Source organism: Pollicipes pollicipes, unplaced genomic scaffold (assembly GCF_011947565.3).
Source record: "Pollicipes pollicipes isolate AB1234 unplaced genomic scaffold, Ppol_2.1 Scaffold_7262;HRSCAF=8765_pilon_pilon_pilon, whole genome shotgun sequence".
Lineage (NCBI taxonomy): Eukaryota > Metazoa > Arthropoda > Thecostraca > Pollicipedomorpha > Pollicipedidae > Pollicipes > Pollicipes pollicipes.
In genome coordinates, this window is record NW_023597055.1 from 3,438,243 (window position 1) to 3,458,128 (window position 19,886).

Consider the following 19,886-nt stretch of genomic DNA (forward strand, 5'->3'; position numbering starts at 1 on the left):
GCGGCTCATCGTCTGAATGTATTGTGTGCGGATGAGGGGCGGCGCGACCGCCGCTGGCGCGCCGCCACGGCCGCGCCGCCGGCCAACACTGGAATGGAAACGGCCCGCCAGCCCGCGAACGCCCGTCCCGCCGCAGAGGTATGTCTATAAAAATAGTCGCGCCGGCGTCCGACGGCCCAGGCGACGCGTCCCTGGCATAATGTGTACTATGTGTGTGGTGTAGTGTCGCCGGCGTACGCGCGTCCGCCGGCCGCCGCTTACTCGGCGCCCGGCCCATCCGGCTTGGCGCGCTTGGCCGCCGGCTCGTCCTCGCTCTGGCGCTCGTCCGCGCTCCGCTTCGGCTCGTCGGCCGGCTCGTCGGCGGCGGGCGCGGCCGGCGGCGGCATCGAGACCGAGTCGTCGGCGGCCGACTGCCGGCGGCCGGAGCGCGGGTTAGCCGGGAGGGGGTCGGCGAAGCACACGGGTCAGAGGAGCGGGGCCGAGCACGCCCACCCGGGGAACAGGGCAGCGACCAGACAATGGACACATGTACAGTGGTGGGCACACGGCAAAATCGAGCGCATAAGATGCTTGCACACTTGTGGAATACACAAACAACTCCAGCACGCAGCAGCCAGAGACCACGTACTGCCTACATCGCGTGTCGAACAAGATCTTTAAATAAACCTGACATGACGCCATCTCATTTTGGCCATCCTACATTCAGCGTCTAGAACCACAAACATTGATTGTAAGCGTCGTCATGACCGGACCTTTCTAAATGCCACAGCAAACTGCACTAAAGCTGCTCACACACCAAATGACAACATTTCAGCTGCTGACAAACAATGCACGTGCTCGGCGGCCTCTGCCGTCCTGCGCTGAGCAGGCCCAGCCGCCAGCCGCACCCTCGGCGACCGCTCACCAGAATGCCGTCCTCCGCCGTGTTTGATTCATCGCCGGTGTTTGAGATGTCTTCAAAGTTCGACTCGTCGCCCATGTTGGAGTCTTCGAACGGGGCGATGCCCGAAGAGGCCTCTGTTGACGGAATCTGCAAGCACAGGTTCGTCACGGCTCTGTCACACCGCCGGCGGCGTACCGGGACGAGCTCGGCGGCATCGGCGCCGTCACTGGACCGACTGCTGAGCGAGGGGGACGAATAGAGGTGCTGGTGCAGCCGCACGACTCCGGGGACCGTAGCGCGCATCGGACCGGTGGCGTCGCGGTGGGGGAGGCGGTCTCACAGCGTACCACACCAATAGACGGCCTGCACACCGCGCAAGCAAAGCGCGACGCAAGCTTGTGCACAATGTATGCAACATGAACAGATGACGTAACAGAATTCACGATGACACATTCCGTACACGCCAGCCGCTGCTACGCTGACACACAAACAACCCAATCTTTGACAAACGTTTGCAGTCGTCCAACAGCTCAGAAGAAGACGGGATAGGGACCGTGGATGGCCGGCAGAAAGCGAGCGAAGCCGGGCGACAGAGGCCGGCGGACACGCACCGAGTCGTTGGTGCAGTCGTCCAATTCGGCGGCCGAGGTGGAGGCGGCGCCATCGCAGCTGTTTTCCGTCGAGCCGCCGGGCTCGCCCGGTAGGCTCTGGTCGCCGTTGGCCTGCCGCCGCACGTGACCGCCCATCAGACCGAGCCCAGCTCATCACGGGGGACGCCGGGGAGAGGCAGACGCCGCCACACGTGACCGCCCATCAGACTGAGGTCACAGCCCAGCGCCAGGGGGACGCCGGCACGGAGAGAGGCAGACGCCGCCACAAGTGACCGCCCATCAGACTGAGGTCAGCTCAACACGGGGGACGCCGGCACGGAGAGAGGCAGACGCCGCCACACGTAACCACCCATCAGACCGAGGCCAGCTCAACACGGGGGACGCCAGGGATACGCAGACGGCGGCGGTCACGCAAGACTGCGGTACATCTCAGAGTGCACAGACGCCCACCGGGCCAACGCTGCCACAGCAGACAGGAGGCGGGAAGAGACAGCCACAGCAACAGACACACACACGGAGTCCGGCATGCGCTCCAACACCCGATCACAGCCCACAGCGACCTCTCACGGGACAGAACACAAACGGGAGCACCGACGAATGGTGCGGAGACGACTCTGGGCTGGGCCGGACTGGGCTGGGCAGCAGTACTGATTCACTGGCTTCACGAAGCGCCTATTGTTTCATCCAAAGTGGATCAAATACGTCATACGCGCGACTGTCGATCAAATACGTCATACGCACGACTGTCGATCAAATACGTCATACGCACGACTGTCGATCAAATACGCCGTACGCACGTCTGTCGATCAAATACGCCATACGCACGACTGTCGATCAAATATGTCAAGCGCACGACCGTCGATCAAACACGCCATACGCACGACTGTCGATCAAATATGTCAAGCGCACGACCGTCGATCAGACACGCCATACGCACGACTGCCGATCAAATACGTCAAGCGCACGACCGTCTATCAAATACGTCCAGCGCACGATCCCAGTCCGTGTATCGGACCATCTCAACCGCCGCCGCTCGTCCCGGCCTGCGCGGGGCGCCAGCTCACCTTGGCCTCCGTGTCCACCTGCTTCAGCTCTTCCACGGCGGCGCCGTTCTGTGGTGCGAGAGGACAGCACAGTCAGACCGGGGTGCCCGTGCCCAGAAACAGCCAGTGGCCTTCACAGAGGATGACACAGAGGGACCCGCCCGCACGTGCCGGCTGGCTCACACGGAACTGTGTGGCAAAGCACTCGCCCTACGCGTCCGAGCGAACACGACACACTGAACACGCCGCAGTAGCTTCAGGGGCAAATGCCACTAGTCGCAGTTCCGCGGCCGTGTAGAAGCAACATTCCGGGCCTCCGTCGGCGGCTATCCCAACGGGAACACAGTACGGACGACGGGACGCACCCATCCCGCGCCAACATCGTCACTAGTCCTGCACTGGCTCACAGACGAGTTCCCCAGCTATACCGGGAGCCGCTAATGGCACACACGCGTCGCTACGGCGTCAGGCCTCCCCTGGAACAATGACCCCCAGGCAACCGCCTCCAAGCTTTGCGCAATGGCCCATCCCGCCACCGCCGGTGTTCAGGGGCACGTGAAACCGCCAATGGCAATAGGGTGCCCAACTGTGGTGCCAGTGCGGACCAGTGAAAGTTTCCTCAAGCCGGCACTGAACCCACTTGCATCCCCTGGTCCATGACATAGGCCTTTTTAAGGGAACGCAACGGACGTCGTCATCCTCTTTTCAGAAGCAACAGCAAGCTGTATTGACCATGTAGCACTCAGGAGCCGTGTTCCTACCAGGATTCGAGCCCGGATCCCCCTCCCCCACGTGGAATTCCAGGCACCGACCATCCGGCCCTTACTCCCTCCCACCCCCCCCCCCCCCCCGACACACACCAGCCCCTCACTACCGTCGCCACGGCGGCTGGCTCACCTCGCTCTTACTTCCCTCCACGACACATACCACCTCCTCGCTACCGTCGCCACGGCGGCTGACTCACCTCGCTCTTATTCCTCTCCACAACGCGCACCACCCCCTCAGCTACCGTCGCCACGACACACACCACCCGCTCAGCCACCGTCGCCACAGCAGAAGCTCACCTCGCTGCTGTCGCCCCCGCCGTTGGCGTCTCCGTTAGATGTGAAGCCCGGCATGCCGTCCAGCAGCTCCGGCTTGTTGTTGGCAATCACGTGGTGCGCGAACACCACCTGCTCGATCTTGTGGGGCGTCCACTCACTGTTACCTGCGCGGCGCGACGACAGATGGCAGTGCGTTAGCGGAGCCGAGTCCAGCGCACGGCTGCGCCCGCGACGGGCAGCGGACACCGCGCTAGACAAGATAAGCTGTGATCAACATCCCAAACGCCAGAAGATGTCCACTCCTGGCGTACCTCATAACCCGACACAACACTGAAATCCTAGCAACAGGTAGCAGACGTGAGTCACCGCGCTCTCCAACATCGGTGACGCCCAACAACGATCCGAACAATCAAATCCCGGCGCAATACCCTGCCCAGTCACTGCATCCACACCGGAAGGCCGCATCCCTCGTCATGCGCGCGCCGCAGATGGTCAGCAGCCAGCCTGCCGCGTTTGCTTCTACAGTCCTCCAGCCAGCCGGCCCGCTGGCGATTGCGGTCCTGCCGCCACACGGCGGGCGCCTGCAAACGCGCGGCCTCGCCGCGGCCGCCGCTCACCGTTCTGCGACAGCCGCTGGCAGGCGGTCTGCACGTGCGCCACCATGCGCAGGTACTCCTTGTTGGTGTAGTCGATGGAGCCCTCGACGTCCGGTATGGCCAGCATGCACTCGTCGGACATGAACGGGATCTTGTCCGGCTGCGCCACCGACAGCACGGCTGCGGCGCACAGGGCGGCGGCGGTCAGCGGGGCGGCGCAGACACAGCGGTCACCGTGTGGACGGGTGGGAGTGCGGCGTAGCGGCCGGTGCCGAGAGAGGCCGGTCCGAGGGGCCGAGAGACCCGGGAGGGAGAGGGGGGGGGGGGGGCGACGCAGCACGGCTCGGCCTCTGGCATCGACAGAGGCCGGTGCGAAGAGGCCAGGAGCCCCGGGGGGGGGGCTGGGGATATGACTCGGTCTTCAGCACCGACAGAGGTCGGTCCGGGGGGGCCGAAAGCCCCAGGGGGCGGGGGAGGGTGGGACAGGGACGGGGAACGGCACGGTACGGTTCGGTCTTCGGCGCCTGCTCCGGATACCAGGGAACACGCCTCTGAACGGAAACACGAACCGCTCCATTTCGGATTTGTGGTCATCGGATTGTGTGGTCGGATCAACCTGGAGTTCGTGCCAAACACCCGCTGTTTGCCCGTCTGCAGTCGCACTTATGAAGTTGTCCGAGTCTGCCCCGCCGACAGCCTATCCACGCGGTCCAGACACCAGGCAGCCAGGCATCCGCGTGGCCCAGACACCAAGCAGCTAGACATCCGCGTGGTCCAGACACCAGGCAGCCTATCCACGCGGTCCAGACACCATTCAGCCAGGCATCCGCGTGGTCCAGACACCATTCAGCCACGCATCCGCGTGGTCCAGACACCAGGCAGCCTATCCACGCGGTCCAGACACCATTCAGCCAGGCATCCGCGTGGTCCAGACACCATTCAGCCACGCATCCACGTGGCCTAGACACCAGACAGCCTATCCATGCGGTCCAAACACCATTCAGCCACGCATCCACGTGGTCCAGACACCAGGCAGCCTGTCCATGCGGTCCAGACACCATTCAGCCACGCATCCACGTGATCCAGACACCAGGCAGCCTGTCCATGCGGTTCAGACACCACACAGCCTATCGGCGCGGTCCAGACGCCCCACACTAGATTGTCAGTCAGACCAAAGCCTGTACGGGGACTCACACTCCAACAGAACACGTTGGGCCGTTTATCACTATTGCTCGCAACCCGGTCGAACAAATCGGCCAACAATGGCTGGGACAGGCGGGCGGGACGTCGCGGCTCACCTGACGCCATGGCCGGCCCGACACCCTTCAGGTTGCACATGGCCTGGATGGCGGCGTTGAGGTCGTCCTTCTTCAGCAGCTGGCGGATCGCCTTCTTGGTCTCCAGCTGGACCAGCCGCGGCGTGTTCATCGTCACCAGCTCCCGCAGTCTCGGACGCCATTTGCCGCGCTGCGGGGGTCAGGCGAGGTCAGGTCAGGGCGCAGGACAGACAGACGAGAGCGGCGCGTCGGATACGGGAATCCAACGGCGACACAGCTGGTGCGAGGCAAAGGTGAGGTCAACACACTCCCGAGACCAACACGCCTTCGCCTAGACAACGAAACCAAACTATCTCCAAACTGGGCGCAAGCTGATACGACTCCGATCTCGACCACGCTGCCAATCTGCCGTCTGTTAGCCATTTGGCAGCGGTGCCGCTCGCCGCTATTTCACGACAAACGAGCCTGCTGTCAGCACCACCCCGGCTGCAAACGCCGGCATCACAAGCTTTTAGTGCTAATTCAGCTAACGGTCCGTTTTGCTGACACTGGCCGCTGAGAGACGGCCGGGCGCGGGCTACTCACGGCCAGTTTCCATTTGATAGTCTGCACCAGCTCCTCGTGGGTCAGGTAGCCACCCTCTTTGGCGCGTGACAGGATCTTCTTTGGCAGCTCATCGTGGTACCTGCCGGGCGGAGGAGGCGTGGCGGTCACGTCTGTGGGGCGGGCGGCAGCCGGGCGGCGGGCGGCGGGCGGTGGGCAGCGGGCGGCGGGCGGCGGGCGGCGGGCGGCGGGCGGTGGGCAGCGGGCGGCGGCAACGCGGTCTCTGCCCCACACCACCGCGGATGCGCCGCTGTCTGTCCGGCACAGCTGCCGTCGGGCCTGTACCTGTCCAATGCTGCCTCTGCTACGCATGCACGTGCTACCGTCGTACTACTGGACATATTGACGGCCACCCCACGACCGCTGGCGGGGTGCCCGACCAAGCGCAGCCGCACCCATCATCACATCACGGTTCTAGACGGCTATCAGCTCGACCGAGCGTCCTCAGCCGGGTAGGACCCGCTTGCCGGCAGCCCGGCTCCCATCAGATAACCAAGTACGGCGCCGCCCGTCCTCATCAGCATCCCATTACCGCCCGCCAGTTACGTGGCCGTTTCGGAGGTTTAGTCTTGGAGGATCCCGCTTGAATAGCGCCACGTGCTTTCCGGACCCACGCGAAATATCTCGCGAAAAGAGAACAAAACACAACCACTCCTGCAGCAGCACACGGATGTCCGAGGCTCGAAGACATGCTTTCCTGTCTCCAGCACGCCACGTCTTGCTCACGGCACGGCGGCACTGTTAAGCGTAGTACACATTCCTTCCGTTTAACAGGCGCAGACAGCGCACTACGCCTCCATAAACCGGACAGGCACACCAAGCTGTGCCAAGCAACAAACCCGCTGTGGGGTGTTTCACTGCTGTGTTAACAAATAATGTAATAGTATTAATAAATATCTGTTATTATAACTGCAGATGAGCTTCGGCAATAGCAACACATGCACAGTGTAAGCCTAGCACGCAGGCGCCAGTTCGAAAAATCCTGACCATACTTCCTGCTGCTGCACACACTCTGGCACAGCCGTGTGTGTCGCGTAGCGTAATGGTTAACCAGCAATGTTTAACCAAATGTTTAGCGTTTGACCAACAACCAGTGCCTTCCGGTATCGCGAAGGCAGCTTGTTTCTGGCATCCGTCCTCCCGACTTATAATGCCGCGAAACCAGCAGCTCAAGGGCGTCTTTCTTATACAAAGTGCGAAGTCTGGTCCGCATCTCCACTGACACCCCTGCGCGGAGCAAAGCTGCCGGAAGCGACGTCTGCAACTTGTCGGACCCACTCCGACACGAAATCACCGGCCGGCCGTGAAGGCAGGACACGCGCGGTAGTTCCGCGACGCTCCCGGCCGGCGCCGACGAGCGGCGGCGGGCAGATGGTTCGCCGCGCGGCCGACGGTGACGCCACCGTCGCCCCCCGGCGCCGTCGGTATCGACGCCCGCCCGCCGAGGCGACGGAGCACGCGGCCACTTCCGCCCAGCGACGCACGGCCGCCGCCGCCGCCGACCGCGGGCGACCGCGGGCGGCCGCAGGCGGTCGCGCTCTGGCCAACCGGACATCGGCTGATAGAATACACCGGACGGGGGGAGAACGCCGGACATGCGTTCAGCAGTCCTGACCCTGGACAGTGCAGGCTTATCTTATTGGGCTTACTTGAAAGTCTTCCCCAGAGCTTCAGTGTCATTGTGATTGGGTTAAGGGAGCGCCGAAATATGGGGCTACATTAAGCCCAAAAGGTCCGAGATAAAAGTAAACGTCAGCGCCGTTTAAAGTCGTTCGTACAAATTGGCTGACGCCCATATGGTCGGTGTCGTAAGATTACTCTAACGGCCGCCGAAACGCCCTCACGCCTCGCCCTCAACACGGTGAAGTAGATTCAAGACCCAGACGCCCGCGGAAAGCACACTCACCGGCCTCCACAGAGAGGGGCAGCCCGCTGACGGACACGTGCTGATTGACTGGCACTGAAGCGGGGGTGGGGGACCGGTGAGCGATCTAACACTGGGCGCCGGCCTACCAGCACCGGACACTCGTAGGGCCTGGGCTGTGCGAATAAGTGCACAGTGCAGAGAGGAGGCGGGCCTGGCAAATCACGGCTGTGCAGCACACCCCGCGATGATCGCGCAAACCGCGTTGTGAATTTGGAGAGGACTAGCCACCATATCGCACTGCTGCATGCCGTACAGCTCATTCCGTGTGGATGGTTGTCCTCACCACATCATACATCATTACTATATGATGTGAACAGGACAACCATCATATTACACCCCATCACATATCATTACCGTTTCATCATCACTATATTCGGTACCCCGTCACTGCCGCTTCCGGTGCCGGACCCGACCCGACCCGTCTGCCTCTGGACGTCACGTCACGGACGTGACGACGCTCGAGGGCGCGGCAGACCCGCCGCGGGGGGCCATCAGAGGCGGATGGCCACCGAGGCTCGGACAGCGTGACTGCACGTGACGCCGTCACGCCACCGCAGCAAGACAGAGCACGCGGCCGCCGCACACGCACACCTGGCTGCGCGGAGTTGAAAACGGAGACAGTGTATGCCGGCCGAGGTCCGAAGTTCAAGTCTACGTACGAAACGGCGAAACTCTGTTGGATCTACCATGTTTTCTGAAGCATAAAATACGTTTTCCAAGAATCAGAAACCCGTGGCTGGCCACGCCTCGCTCGCCAATCCATACCAGCACGAACACAACAATTCCCCGAGTAGCGAGGGACGCTGATCAAAGGCAGCGCGTCCGCCCGCCAGGGGACCGGCGCCGGCGCGCCGCCGTGACGTCACAACGCGCGCGCCGGGCGGCCGCACCTGGCCCGCCAGCTGCCGGCCGGCGCGGCGCGGCGGCCGGGCGCGCGCGCCGTGACGTCACGCCGCCGGCCGGCCGCCATTGGTCGGCGGCCGCGATCGGGGGCGCGCGTCACGCTCGCCGGCGGCCGGAGCGCGGCCCGGGCGGCGCGGCGGCGGCCGCGCGGCCTAGCCGGGACCGTTTCCAAAATCGGTGAGCTGGAGGGGGCACGTCATGGCTACAGCCGTGTTTTCACAACGCTTCACGGGCTCCGTGCCAAACACGGGCCCAATGAGCCGACAACGCTCATACGCCTCATATCGTAGCCTGGAAATATCGACAGGAGGCTCGAGCCAGTAAATCGGAGGGAGGTTCTACCAGAGCCTCGCAGCCTCCGCCAACATAGCATGGGGGTATTCATTTGCAAGGTGCTAAGGCGAAGCAAACCACGACCGCACGTGCTGAGAACGGGCAATATGCAGCCTCGGCCGTCTTTGGCAAGCACGTCCTTGCAAAAATAACGGGTAGAGCCGAGACGGTGACCTGATGCGGACATGTCCAACTGCGGAGCCTCCTCGGCTCCGGCGGTGCGCATGAGTCGACAGTGACCCGTTCCGCACCAGTTAGCAGACATGGCTTCTGCATCTCAGGCTCGATCGGCTTCCGCCAGACAGTACCGCATATCGCCAGACGGCGGGCGTGGCAGGACCGACGGAGCCAGCGACGTACCGCCCCCCTGGGTCACAGCCGCCGCCGGGCTGAGACCGCGCGGCTCAGCCTCTCCCCGCCCGCCAGGCTCGGCCGGCGTCCGACGCGTGCCCATGGACCGACGTCTAAGCCTCTCCCCACTCTCCCCCCCCCCCCTCCCGGGTCGGCCGGCGTCCGACGTGTACCCATGGACCGGCGGCTCAACCTCTGCCCGTCTTCCTCCCCCCCCCCTCCCCTGCCGGGTCGGCCGGCGTCCGACGTGTACCCATGGACCGGCGGCTCAACCTCTACCCGTCTTCCTCCCCCCTCCCCTGCCGGGTCGGCTGACGTCCGACGTGTACCCATGGACCGGCGGCTCAACCTCTGCCCGTCCTCCTCCCCCCTCCCCTGCCGGGTCGGCTGACGTCCGATGTGTACCCATGGACCGGCGGCTCAACCTCTGCCCGTCCTCCTCCCCCTCCCCTGCCGGGTCGGCTGACGTCCGATGTGTACCCATGGACCGGCGGCCAGGCCGTGACCACACATAGTCGGCCGGGATGACACAGCGGCCGTAGGCACGTCTGCGTCAGGAGGTCGTGCATGTACTGGTGTTACCAAAGGCAGTTTGACACTCGTATTACTTCTAGGAATGCATGCGCAAAGACAAAAGGGACATATATATATATATATATATATATATATATATATATATATATACAATGACTTGAGACTATATACCAATTGGCGAGGATTGTGCCAACACAAGAACGCACAATTCCCAACACATGGAGCCTTCTTTTTATTTCCTACAGGTGTTTGGATCGAAAATTGAGCGGGCAGACAAACTGCGGTGGTGGCCGGGGCCCCTACAAGGAGCTACAAAGCTTCCCCGCCGGCAGCGCGCGCCCTCGTGAGTCAGACGGCCGGACACGCTCGCCGAAGCTGGTGCTGCGTGGCTGCGTGAGCGGGTACGGGCGTAGGACCGCCCGGTCAGTCAGCCTGCTACGATCGGCGCTGGCGCCGAAGACACCGGCTGACTCTGGTTTGTTCACTGGCGCGCCCCACCGACAACAATGCATACATAGGAGAGCTTTACTGCGTGACCTGTGGAACCGAAGCGGCATGAAAACCAGTCCCGGCCACCCCAACCATGACCAAGACTGTGGGCCACTGTCTGGCGGCGTGTCTCAAGTCCCGACGGACAACAAGACCCGGTGCCGGGATCTTCTGTTGGCTGTCGGGATCTACTGTTGGTGCCGGGATCTACTGTCGGGCGCGTACCTGGAGGACCGTTCGCGGCGCCGACGCCCAGCGACGCGCGCTGCTGCGCCGCCTGCCGCGGCCACCGGCACCGGCACTGGCCGTCAGTCGCTGGGTCGGACCGGGTCAGCCGGACCGGGTCAGCCGGGCCGGGCCGTCCGCCCCCCCCCCCCCGCCCCCGGGCCTCCTCATCTTCAGGGTTCTGACAGGTAGCGCGCGACATCCACGGAGGCGCCCGTGCTCTGCGGCGACGTAGATCACTGGCGTCCGCGGGGACGACTCCGTGGACCTCCGGGGTGCACACACAGCAGCGTTTAATACGCTCTGGCTGTCCGCAGAGTGCGCACGGATGTCCGACATCAGATCGGCGATATGGCGCGGGCTGGGACATTGATCCCAGACAGGTATTTAACTAAGACATGATCAGTAGGAGTGAACACCCACTACCGACTCCAAACACTCGGCAGCGGCTGTGAAAGTCGAGTGCACGACAGGCCCATCACCAACACAGCGCCACGATACGTGGCTCCGTTCTCTGACTTGCATCTCGCAGTACTGCGGCCGCGCCGGCGGCGGCCGCCGTGTGCGGACAAGCCCGCACGTCAAACAAAGCCGCCGCGGGAGCCGCCGAGACGCCCACGTGCGCAGCTGGCCTGACCCGGCCCCCGCGGTCGACGGCGGCCGGCCGCGCTGACGTCACAGAGCGTGACGTCAGGCGGACGGCCACGGCCGGCCGGTGGTTCCCCGCCGCCGGCGCCGATCAGCTGATCCGACCTGTCGCGGCGGCGCGGGCGCCGCTCAGCTGACCGGCGGCCGCCGGCGGCGCTGCCGGCCGCCGCCGTCTGCTGCTGCAGAGTAAACAACGGCGCGGCGCGGCGTGGCCGGCTGGCGGCCGCCGTGCAGCGCCGCGCTCTGCGCGTGCAGGGCAGTCCGAGCCGCGCCCCCGCAGGCCTCGCCAGCATGCGCCGATCTCACCTGTCCGGTGCTTTAAATGGCTCCCATGGCTGGCGTAAAGCCCACGTAAGCAAAACAAAATAATGCCGGCGTCCGGTTCCGGGTTCTCCCTCATGCTTCTGACGCATGGCAGCGCTCACCGATTGTGCGACAGGCCGCAGTTCTTCCAGCCCACTGGCGCGGAGGTCGCCGTACAGCGGGCTTTTCTGGCGGTTTCAGTGCGGAGCCCGCGGTCCGAGTGTCCCGCTCGTCGGCCGAGGCCGGGCGCCGGGCCAACACTGCCCTCGAGAGCGCCAACACGGCGACAGCGATCTACGCCGGCCAGACGGCTGCCTGCCGCCCAGACAGATCCCAGCCGGGCCCGGCGAGCGCGCGCAAAACATGGCCACCGCCGCCGGCGCCGCCCGCCCGCCGAGCCGGCGTCGTTCCCGGAGCGCCACGCTCTCTTTTCCTACCGGGAACGTGACGCACGGCGCCGCGTCTTCCACGGACCGTCAGCGAGCGCGGTGGCCGAGGTCAGCACAGCGCTCAGGCGTCACGACGCGACCGGGATTCGAACTCGGACCGGCCACCAGCGGGCTGAATTCCCGGGCCGCCCGGCCGGGGTCCGTCCCGCCGCGCCGTGGGCCCGGCGGCGGCGGCGGCGGCGGCGGCGCGTGGAATCCCGGCCGGCGGCGCTGTGACGTCACGCCGGCTGACTCAGGCCGGCCCGAGAGGCCGGCGCGCCAGACGTCCGCCGGCCGACGCTTCGGCGCCGGCGGAGGCCGAACGTCTTCTAAATCGCCCGGGGACACAGCTGGATCTCAAGTCAATCTGCTCCCAAAAACACCAATGGGCCCAATGTTAACCGTGCGGAAACAGAAGATTGGGGGAATTCGAGACAACATATGCATGGAATTTTCCACGCACCAGCGAAGGACAGACAGCGAATAAGTGGGCGCAGCGACTTAACTCCACGAATCCCGCCGAATGGGACTCAGGCTCCATAAGGCTAGGCTCAGCGATATATATATATATATATATATATATATATATATATATATATATATATATATCTCTCTCTCTCTCTCTCTCTCTCTCTCTCTCTCTCTCTCTCTCTCTCTCTCTCTCTCTCTCTCTCTCTATCTATCTATCTATCTATCTATCTATCTATCTATTTATGTATCTATGTATCTATCGATCATCTATTTATATATATATATATATATATACATATATATATATATATGTATATATATACATATATATATATATGTATATATATACATATATATATATATGCATATATATATATACATATATATATATATATATATATATATATATATATACATATATATATATATATATATACACATATATATATATATATATATATATATATATATATATATATATATATATATATATATATATATATGTATATATATACAGGGCTACTTGCATATAGGGCTCAGGTTTTATTGTGCGAAAATCACGAACCCATTTTACGACTCCCTAGAATCTCCATACACCAGTCCCACTTCCGTGCACCAGCCGTCCACATGACTTGCATCTCACAGCCAGATGCTGCAAAGCCGGGCATTCCCTCGACTGGGCAGCGGAACAGAGCCGGTTCACGGCCTCCCCAGAACTGAGGATGACCCGGCCGACGCCGCCGCTACACGCCACGGGGGCTGCCGGGCACCGACGGGGCCGAGCACAGTCTCGGTCCTCCGTTCGCTCCGTTCCCGCGCCCCTGATGAGCGGGCGTCCCCCTACTGACCCACACAGCGGCCGGCGTCAGATTCCGCGCCGCTGCAGCGGCGTGACTCAGCACGCGGCACGGGGACGGTACCTGGAACCGCCGCGGTGACGCCGGCGCCGCTCCGCCACGGGCTTCGGCACCGGGCCGGCCGGCAGTGGCACCGCCTCTCGCCGCCACCAGCGGCGCCGGCCGGCGGTGGGGCCTGCTCACCGGCGCTGCCGGCACCGGCATCGAGTCTCCCCGCCGCCAGCGGCGCCGGCCTGCGGTGGCGCCCCGCTCAGCGGCGCCGCGCGCGAAAGCTGACTGGCGGCGCGGGCGCAGTCTGCCGGAACCGGCCGGCGCCGCGCCGCCGCCACGCAGGACGGCCACCCGCGGCGAGCAGCGCCGCCGGCTTTCCGTCGAAAGCGCCGGCCGACATGCACGCCGAACTCATCGCAACTCTGTGACGTCAGCCGAGCTCGGCTCCCGGCGATCGTCGCGTGCAGCTCTGGCCAACGGAGCCGGCTGCCGCCCCGCCCCGGCGGCTCCTCGGAAATGGCGGGGACTCGAACAGGGCGGACGTCAGCGCCATCTCGCGTTCGCTCCCTTCCATACAACGGCGTGAGTTTACATACGACGGCGTGAGTTTAACGCTGATTTTTGTTTCTGGAGTCGGGCTGGCATCCTATCATCCCCCCTTCGCACCGTCAGTTTTCTTTTCCTAAAGAAGACTGTAAGAATCACTGATACAAAGTATCTGCACCCCCGATTGTCGGGCATGAACATCATTTCCCTGCCATCCCATTAACTTCGCAAGATAATGGATCGGACCTGTCATATTGCAACGTAATGGTTAGCTCAAAGCGATCCTGTCGGTGGGGGCTAACGGGTGCCGCTGGTGACACATGAGGCCTAACGGGTGCTGCTGGTGACACACACATGATGCACATGGGCCGCACAGCATTAACGCTACATGACGTCACAAACTGAATCATAATGCACTCCGCTCCAGACGATACGAGCAGAAACAGTCGAAACGTTCGCGTGTTTGTAAATAGCGTTGCTAAGAATAACATCCAGCACCTCTGGTTCTTTTTACGAATAAGTATTGATTTCGGTAGCACGAATAGAATGGACGGCCTCTTTTTCTTCACACATTTTGGTGAACCCAAGCTATGGTCAGTCTGTCGGAGTGGTACAACGACCTAGCGCCCAACTTCGTCCTATTTGCAGTCTAAGAACGCGCGAAGTATATACTGTGCAGTGCTAATGAGCAGAGTGAGTACAGCGTTTGTCCTAACCAAATATTGGCTTCCCTGGTGGTGCCCAGCGAACTCTATTTTCTTTCCAACAATATTAACTATGTAACAGGTTACCGACACTGGGAGCTTTAACTGCAACGTAACACTGTTTTTATTCGCAACAGCTGTCGGGCTCACTTACATAACTGGTTTGCAACTGTCAATTTACGCAACCATCACTGGAGCGACTGTTTACACCTCCCCAGCGCAAGCCGTCAACTGACATCAGAATACATGTCAGAATTGGTCGGAAGTTGGTGCCGTATAACCAGGTAACACCCCAAACCAAGTCTCAAACGGACTTACCGCATAACCATGTAACACCCCAAACCAGCATCAAACGGACTAGCAGTGTGGCCAGGTAACACCCCAAACCAGCAGCAAACGGACTCGCCGCGTAGCCAGGTAACACCCCAAACCAGCATCAAACGGACCAATCGCGAGATTAACACTGACGTCTCGAGCGGTTCGCCAGCAGGGCCTGCTGACAGCCGGCCTGCACGCCCCAACACCGGCGACGTGGGTAACACGACGCTCCAAGCACCATCGCCACGTGTTCTCGGGCCCGGTGTCGGGTCGACACGGCTGGCCGGCGGACGGCGCGGGTCCGGCTGCAGGCCTCAGCCGACCGTTTGCTATGCAGACACTTGCGCCGGCATGTCGCCGTTCTCGTCCGCGCCGGTAACGGCCGTGAAACGCTGACGTTATCTGGGAGGCCACAGAGGCAAGGGGGCATACGTCCATGACGCGTGTACAAATGGTGGAGTGGGATGGAGGAGTGGGATGATGATGATGATTTGGGGTTTTAGGGCGCATCAACTGCTGAAGGTCATGCAGCGCCCATATGGAGGAGTGGGAGGAGTGGGATGGAGGGAAGGGGTAGTGATGACTGCATCACGCGGCTTGATTCACGTTACACAGCAGTAACGCTACAAGTCATGGCGCCAGTGTGACGCCTGGTCTATGGGGATCCAGCTGCTGTTATGGAGCCAGCAAACAGATATTGCAGGATGATAAAAGCACTGAAGCAGTGGCATCGGTGTTGGTTCCAGGGAGTCACACAAGACCTCCCTTCCCTCCCCACTGACAACGTCCATGGACACAACGCTTGCAGGCTGCAGGATCAGAAGACAACGACAATGCACTCAAGCTCATTGCAACGCGACAAAACACAACAACGTGGACTCCCACCAGAATCACTCCTTTTCGTTACCGTTCCCATACTTCCCGCCACCTATAATCCAAGCGACCCACTTTGATGCACGAACCCTCCATCTCGGCGAGCTCGGGACGCACCGCCATGAAGTCCGCCAGCACTGGCAGCGCGCAACGCCCGGACCGCGCGGGACGCTCCCACACTCCGCAGCGAGCATCGGCTACAGGCGCCGCCGATAATATCACCGAACGCGGAGAGCGTCCGCCAACTCAGCCGACAGCAACTGCCCGGCCGCGGCCGCGAAAACGCGCCGGCGCCGCGCCGTGGGCGATCCTCCGCGGCCCCCCTGCGTTCAGTTGACGTCCTTGTTCGTTGCAAAGCAGGCAGAAAAGGCCTCTGGCGGACTCGACAGTGTGCAGGAAAACATGGAGCCGACTTCCCGCAGCGGGGGTGCACCGCACGGCGGCGTCATCCACCTGCCGTTGTCCAGTTACCGGCGGCGTGTCACACCCGCATGATGGCGTGATGATGATTTGAGTGACGATGATATGAATGATATGATGATGACGAATAGGGTTTAAGAGCACGCCGATTTGCGAGGTCATTTTGCGCCCACTGCATGGTGGTGTCCGCGACGCTAGGGGACGCCCAGGTTACTGCCGCTGCCGGGGCGTCTTCCCGGCCACGGATCGCCAGTAATCGACCAGTTACTGCCGCTGCCGGGGCGTCTTCCCGGCCACGGATCGCCAGTAATCGCCCAGTTACTGGCGGCCGTTGCGAGACGGGTTCAGGGTACCGAAACAGCTGCGTCAGGAGAATTGTCAACGGAAAGTTTTCCCGCAGAACACAAGTGCCCCGCAGTCCAGCCAGCACGAAGGTCCAGCCAGCACAGCCGGCGGGGGGAGGGGGAGAAGGAAGTCCGCCAAAAATGCCCAGATCCCCGTGGCTCCGCGGAGGCCTTGGGCGAGCAGCGGCCAGCCCATTGTTCCGACCGTCCGTCCCGCTGCAGCGCACGCGTTTGTGCCACCCGCTCCATCCAGAGCACCGTCTTGGACCGCGGTCATCGGTTACTCCCCCCCCCCCCCTCCCTTCCTCCAAGCGCCATGCCGGCCCGGTGACGTCCCTGCCCAGCGGTCTTACAGAGCGCCGCAGAGCACCGTCTCTGGACAATCCCGCCAAGTGGAACGTCAGGTCATCAGAATGTTGCAGCAGACGTTGATCAGTATAGCCAGATCGTCACGCTTGGTCTCGTCTTATTCGCTTCGCGAACATCTCTTCATCAGAGAGAGGCAGTTTGGAAAACGAATAAATAGGAACGTCATTCCAGGCCTTTAAAAGAAAGCGTGCGTGACATGGTGACCGAAACACGTTTGATATAACGACGGATGTCAAACATAATAACTGGATGATGTGCGGGAAACGCCAAAACACTGCCAAAAATACGTGGACAAATGTAGCATGCAGCACAAGTGGGAAGGCACAAAATGAAGGCAGAGGCGCCAGTGTTACGGCTTTGTTCGGCTTATCCACCGGCGTTTTTCAGCAAATGACGCATGCACACAGGTAGTTCCCCAAACAACCCCAATAAGCACTCGCTACAATGAGTGCATGGCACTAGAACATACCAAATGTAGAATAAAAGGAGCTGGCACTGCAGAAAACTTGACTTGACGCAGCGGCCACACTACTACACCAGTGGCTCAGTGGCGCACGACCGGGTCACTGGCAATAGCGGCACCACGACATCCACACAAACCCGACTCGACGACAGCTCAGACCGCCCGCACGCCCCGCTCGTCGCAACCATCCCTGAAAAACGGCGGTCAGCCGGCCGGTGGCTCAGCCAATCACAATAATCTCCACGCGCGAGCGAGCGCGCGCCAGTGTCGCCAACACGGTGGCAGCAGCGCGAATTCCACCAAAAATATAAACAGGGAAAGGCCGGGCGGCGCTCAACAGCTGCCACTTGTCCCGACCATACCGACCTGCCGGTCTGGGACGGAAGCGTGCCCCAGCCGACTGATCGTCGCCTGCCGGGTCGGGGTCGGGCGCAGGCGGGTGTCTTCCGACCCACCACATGAAACGACGCTCAGAGGGAGGCGCTGTACAACTGGCCGCTGTGAGAGCGCCGTTTTCGACCGGTGCGAGTTTCAAAAAATCGGGGGCGTGCCCCACCAATCCGACACCTTCCAGCCTGTCCACATCCAGCACCCAGGGGGCACGGATTGGGCAGGGGTCAAAATAACTGGCAACCGGAGTTCAAACGATTTCCTGGAGGGGAATACGCAGGTTCTATGAGGGGGGGGAAGGGGGTACACCGATTACTAACAACACGGTCGAAACAAAAGAGTCACCACTGCCTCCCGAGGAGAGGCACAGACGCTCACATTCCAGCCCCCCCCCCCCCGACCGCATTGGAGAAAACCCTGCCTGCAACCCAAATCGTCTCCTGTAATGTGTTTGAATCGCCTGTCATTCTGCGCGAAGACAGCGCCCTACAGCGTCATCAGTTATCCAGATAGCTATGGCGACTGTCGGCACAGGCACGAGCCTCCGTCCGATAGCATTCCAGCCGCCGGGGTGACACCCCGCGCGACGAGAAGGCGAAAATTAAGACGAGTGTGCTGCCTGAGAAATTTATCTAGGTTCGCGTTGTTTCCTTTCCGTTCCGTCGCGTTCTCCCGTTCTGTTTTCCCCAAAATATTCAACTTGCGAAAAAGTCTGACGTAAAAGGCATGCACCGTATGTCTCAGCCAGAACCCGAGCCGCCGAGCAAACATGTGCAGGGACCTGAACAGAACACCTACTCAGAACATCAGTTGTCTTAACTCGCTATTTCTGCCCCGCACCTGCGGCTGCGTGAACGCGTGGTCCGAAATGAAGAAATCGCGTATGGCACAAATACGAACAATATATGAGGGGCACACGCACTAATCTTGAAGAAATAGGTCCTGCACAGGTCCCTGTTCATATGTCAAAGCTATATTCCTACAAATGCGGTAAACTTCCAGATAGAAATGCTTGCCAATGGCCATCCCACCCACAGGGCTGCGCTCAAAATCACCAAAAGAGCGCGCGAGCTACGGCCCAAGAACCGAGGTTCTTTGTCTCCATTTTGTTTCACAACCACGCCGACCAACTCCATGTCGGATATCACGATCCTGAGTATCACATCCACAGACAACCGAAGTATGGAAAAGTAAAGCAAAGAGCACATCAAACATGCTCACTGGCGACCATGTTCATGCCCCGGCAACGGGCCACAGTCCTACAATTTGATTCCGCGATCTCGTCCAAGGCCGCCGCTGCCGGACACGCAGGCGGACAGCGGCAGTCCCACCGTGCTCGCGAATCGACGTCGACCCCTCTCTCGGATGACCAACATACTGGCGGCACGCCGGTTGAGCTGCCGCCAGACGTGCGCCCCCGTGGCGCTGCGATCAAAAAGGGGCGCAACCCGACACACAAACAATCATTCCTCACAGTCTCGCGGGCCGCACACAAAGCAGGTTCATTGACTCGGCCCTCGCCAGGTTAGCACGATTTCTTACCATTGGTCGAGCTTCTTCAGTTCATCTGGCTTCTTATTCTTTGTCTGTGACTTCAGAGCTAATGCTTGAGGGTATAATTTGAACACAAACTGAAACTGAGCACTGTTTCCTTTCGCTAAAAGGACAGACGTATTTCTCAGTTCTGTCTCCATCACGACGCGTTTCCCGGCCGCCAACGAACGCCGCCTGACAGAGATTACAGACATGCCGCACCGCGGCGCTGTCGTCGAGGTTTTCCGTTCTCGCCGTGGGCGTCTACCGCTCTACCGACTCTACTGTGCAGATAATTGGTCGAATACCACGTGGTATCGCTTGGTCGTTGTCTTGGAAACGACACCCAAGCATTCCGATCATGTTGTTTACGTCCAAAGTGACATGGGAAGGGGGGCATTGGGGGCGGG

At 61.0% G+C, this 19,886-nt stretch overlaps 1 protein-coding gene across 1 annotated transcript; it reads right to left on the bottom strand.

The window, feature by feature from the left end:
• Positions 1 to 14: 14 nt before the first annotated feature.
• LOC119114097 (uncharacterized) lies at positions 15 to 19,637 on the bottom strand. Its single transcript, XM_037238316.1, has 9 exons — positions 19,486 to 19,637; positions 6,039 to 6,138; positions 5,475 to 5,643; positions 4,198 to 4,356; positions 3,602 to 3,744; positions 2,559 to 2,606; positions 1,495 to 1,605; positions 905 to 1,030; positions 15 to 410 (listed from the first exon to the last, which is right to left on the bottom strand). Exons 1-9 carry the CDS (start codon positions 19,635 to 19,637, stop codon positions 258 to 260), a joined length of 1,161 nt encoding a protein of 386 aa, XP_037094211.1. The 3' UTR covers positions 15 to 257.
• Positions 19,638 to 19,886: the final 249 nt, after the last annotated feature.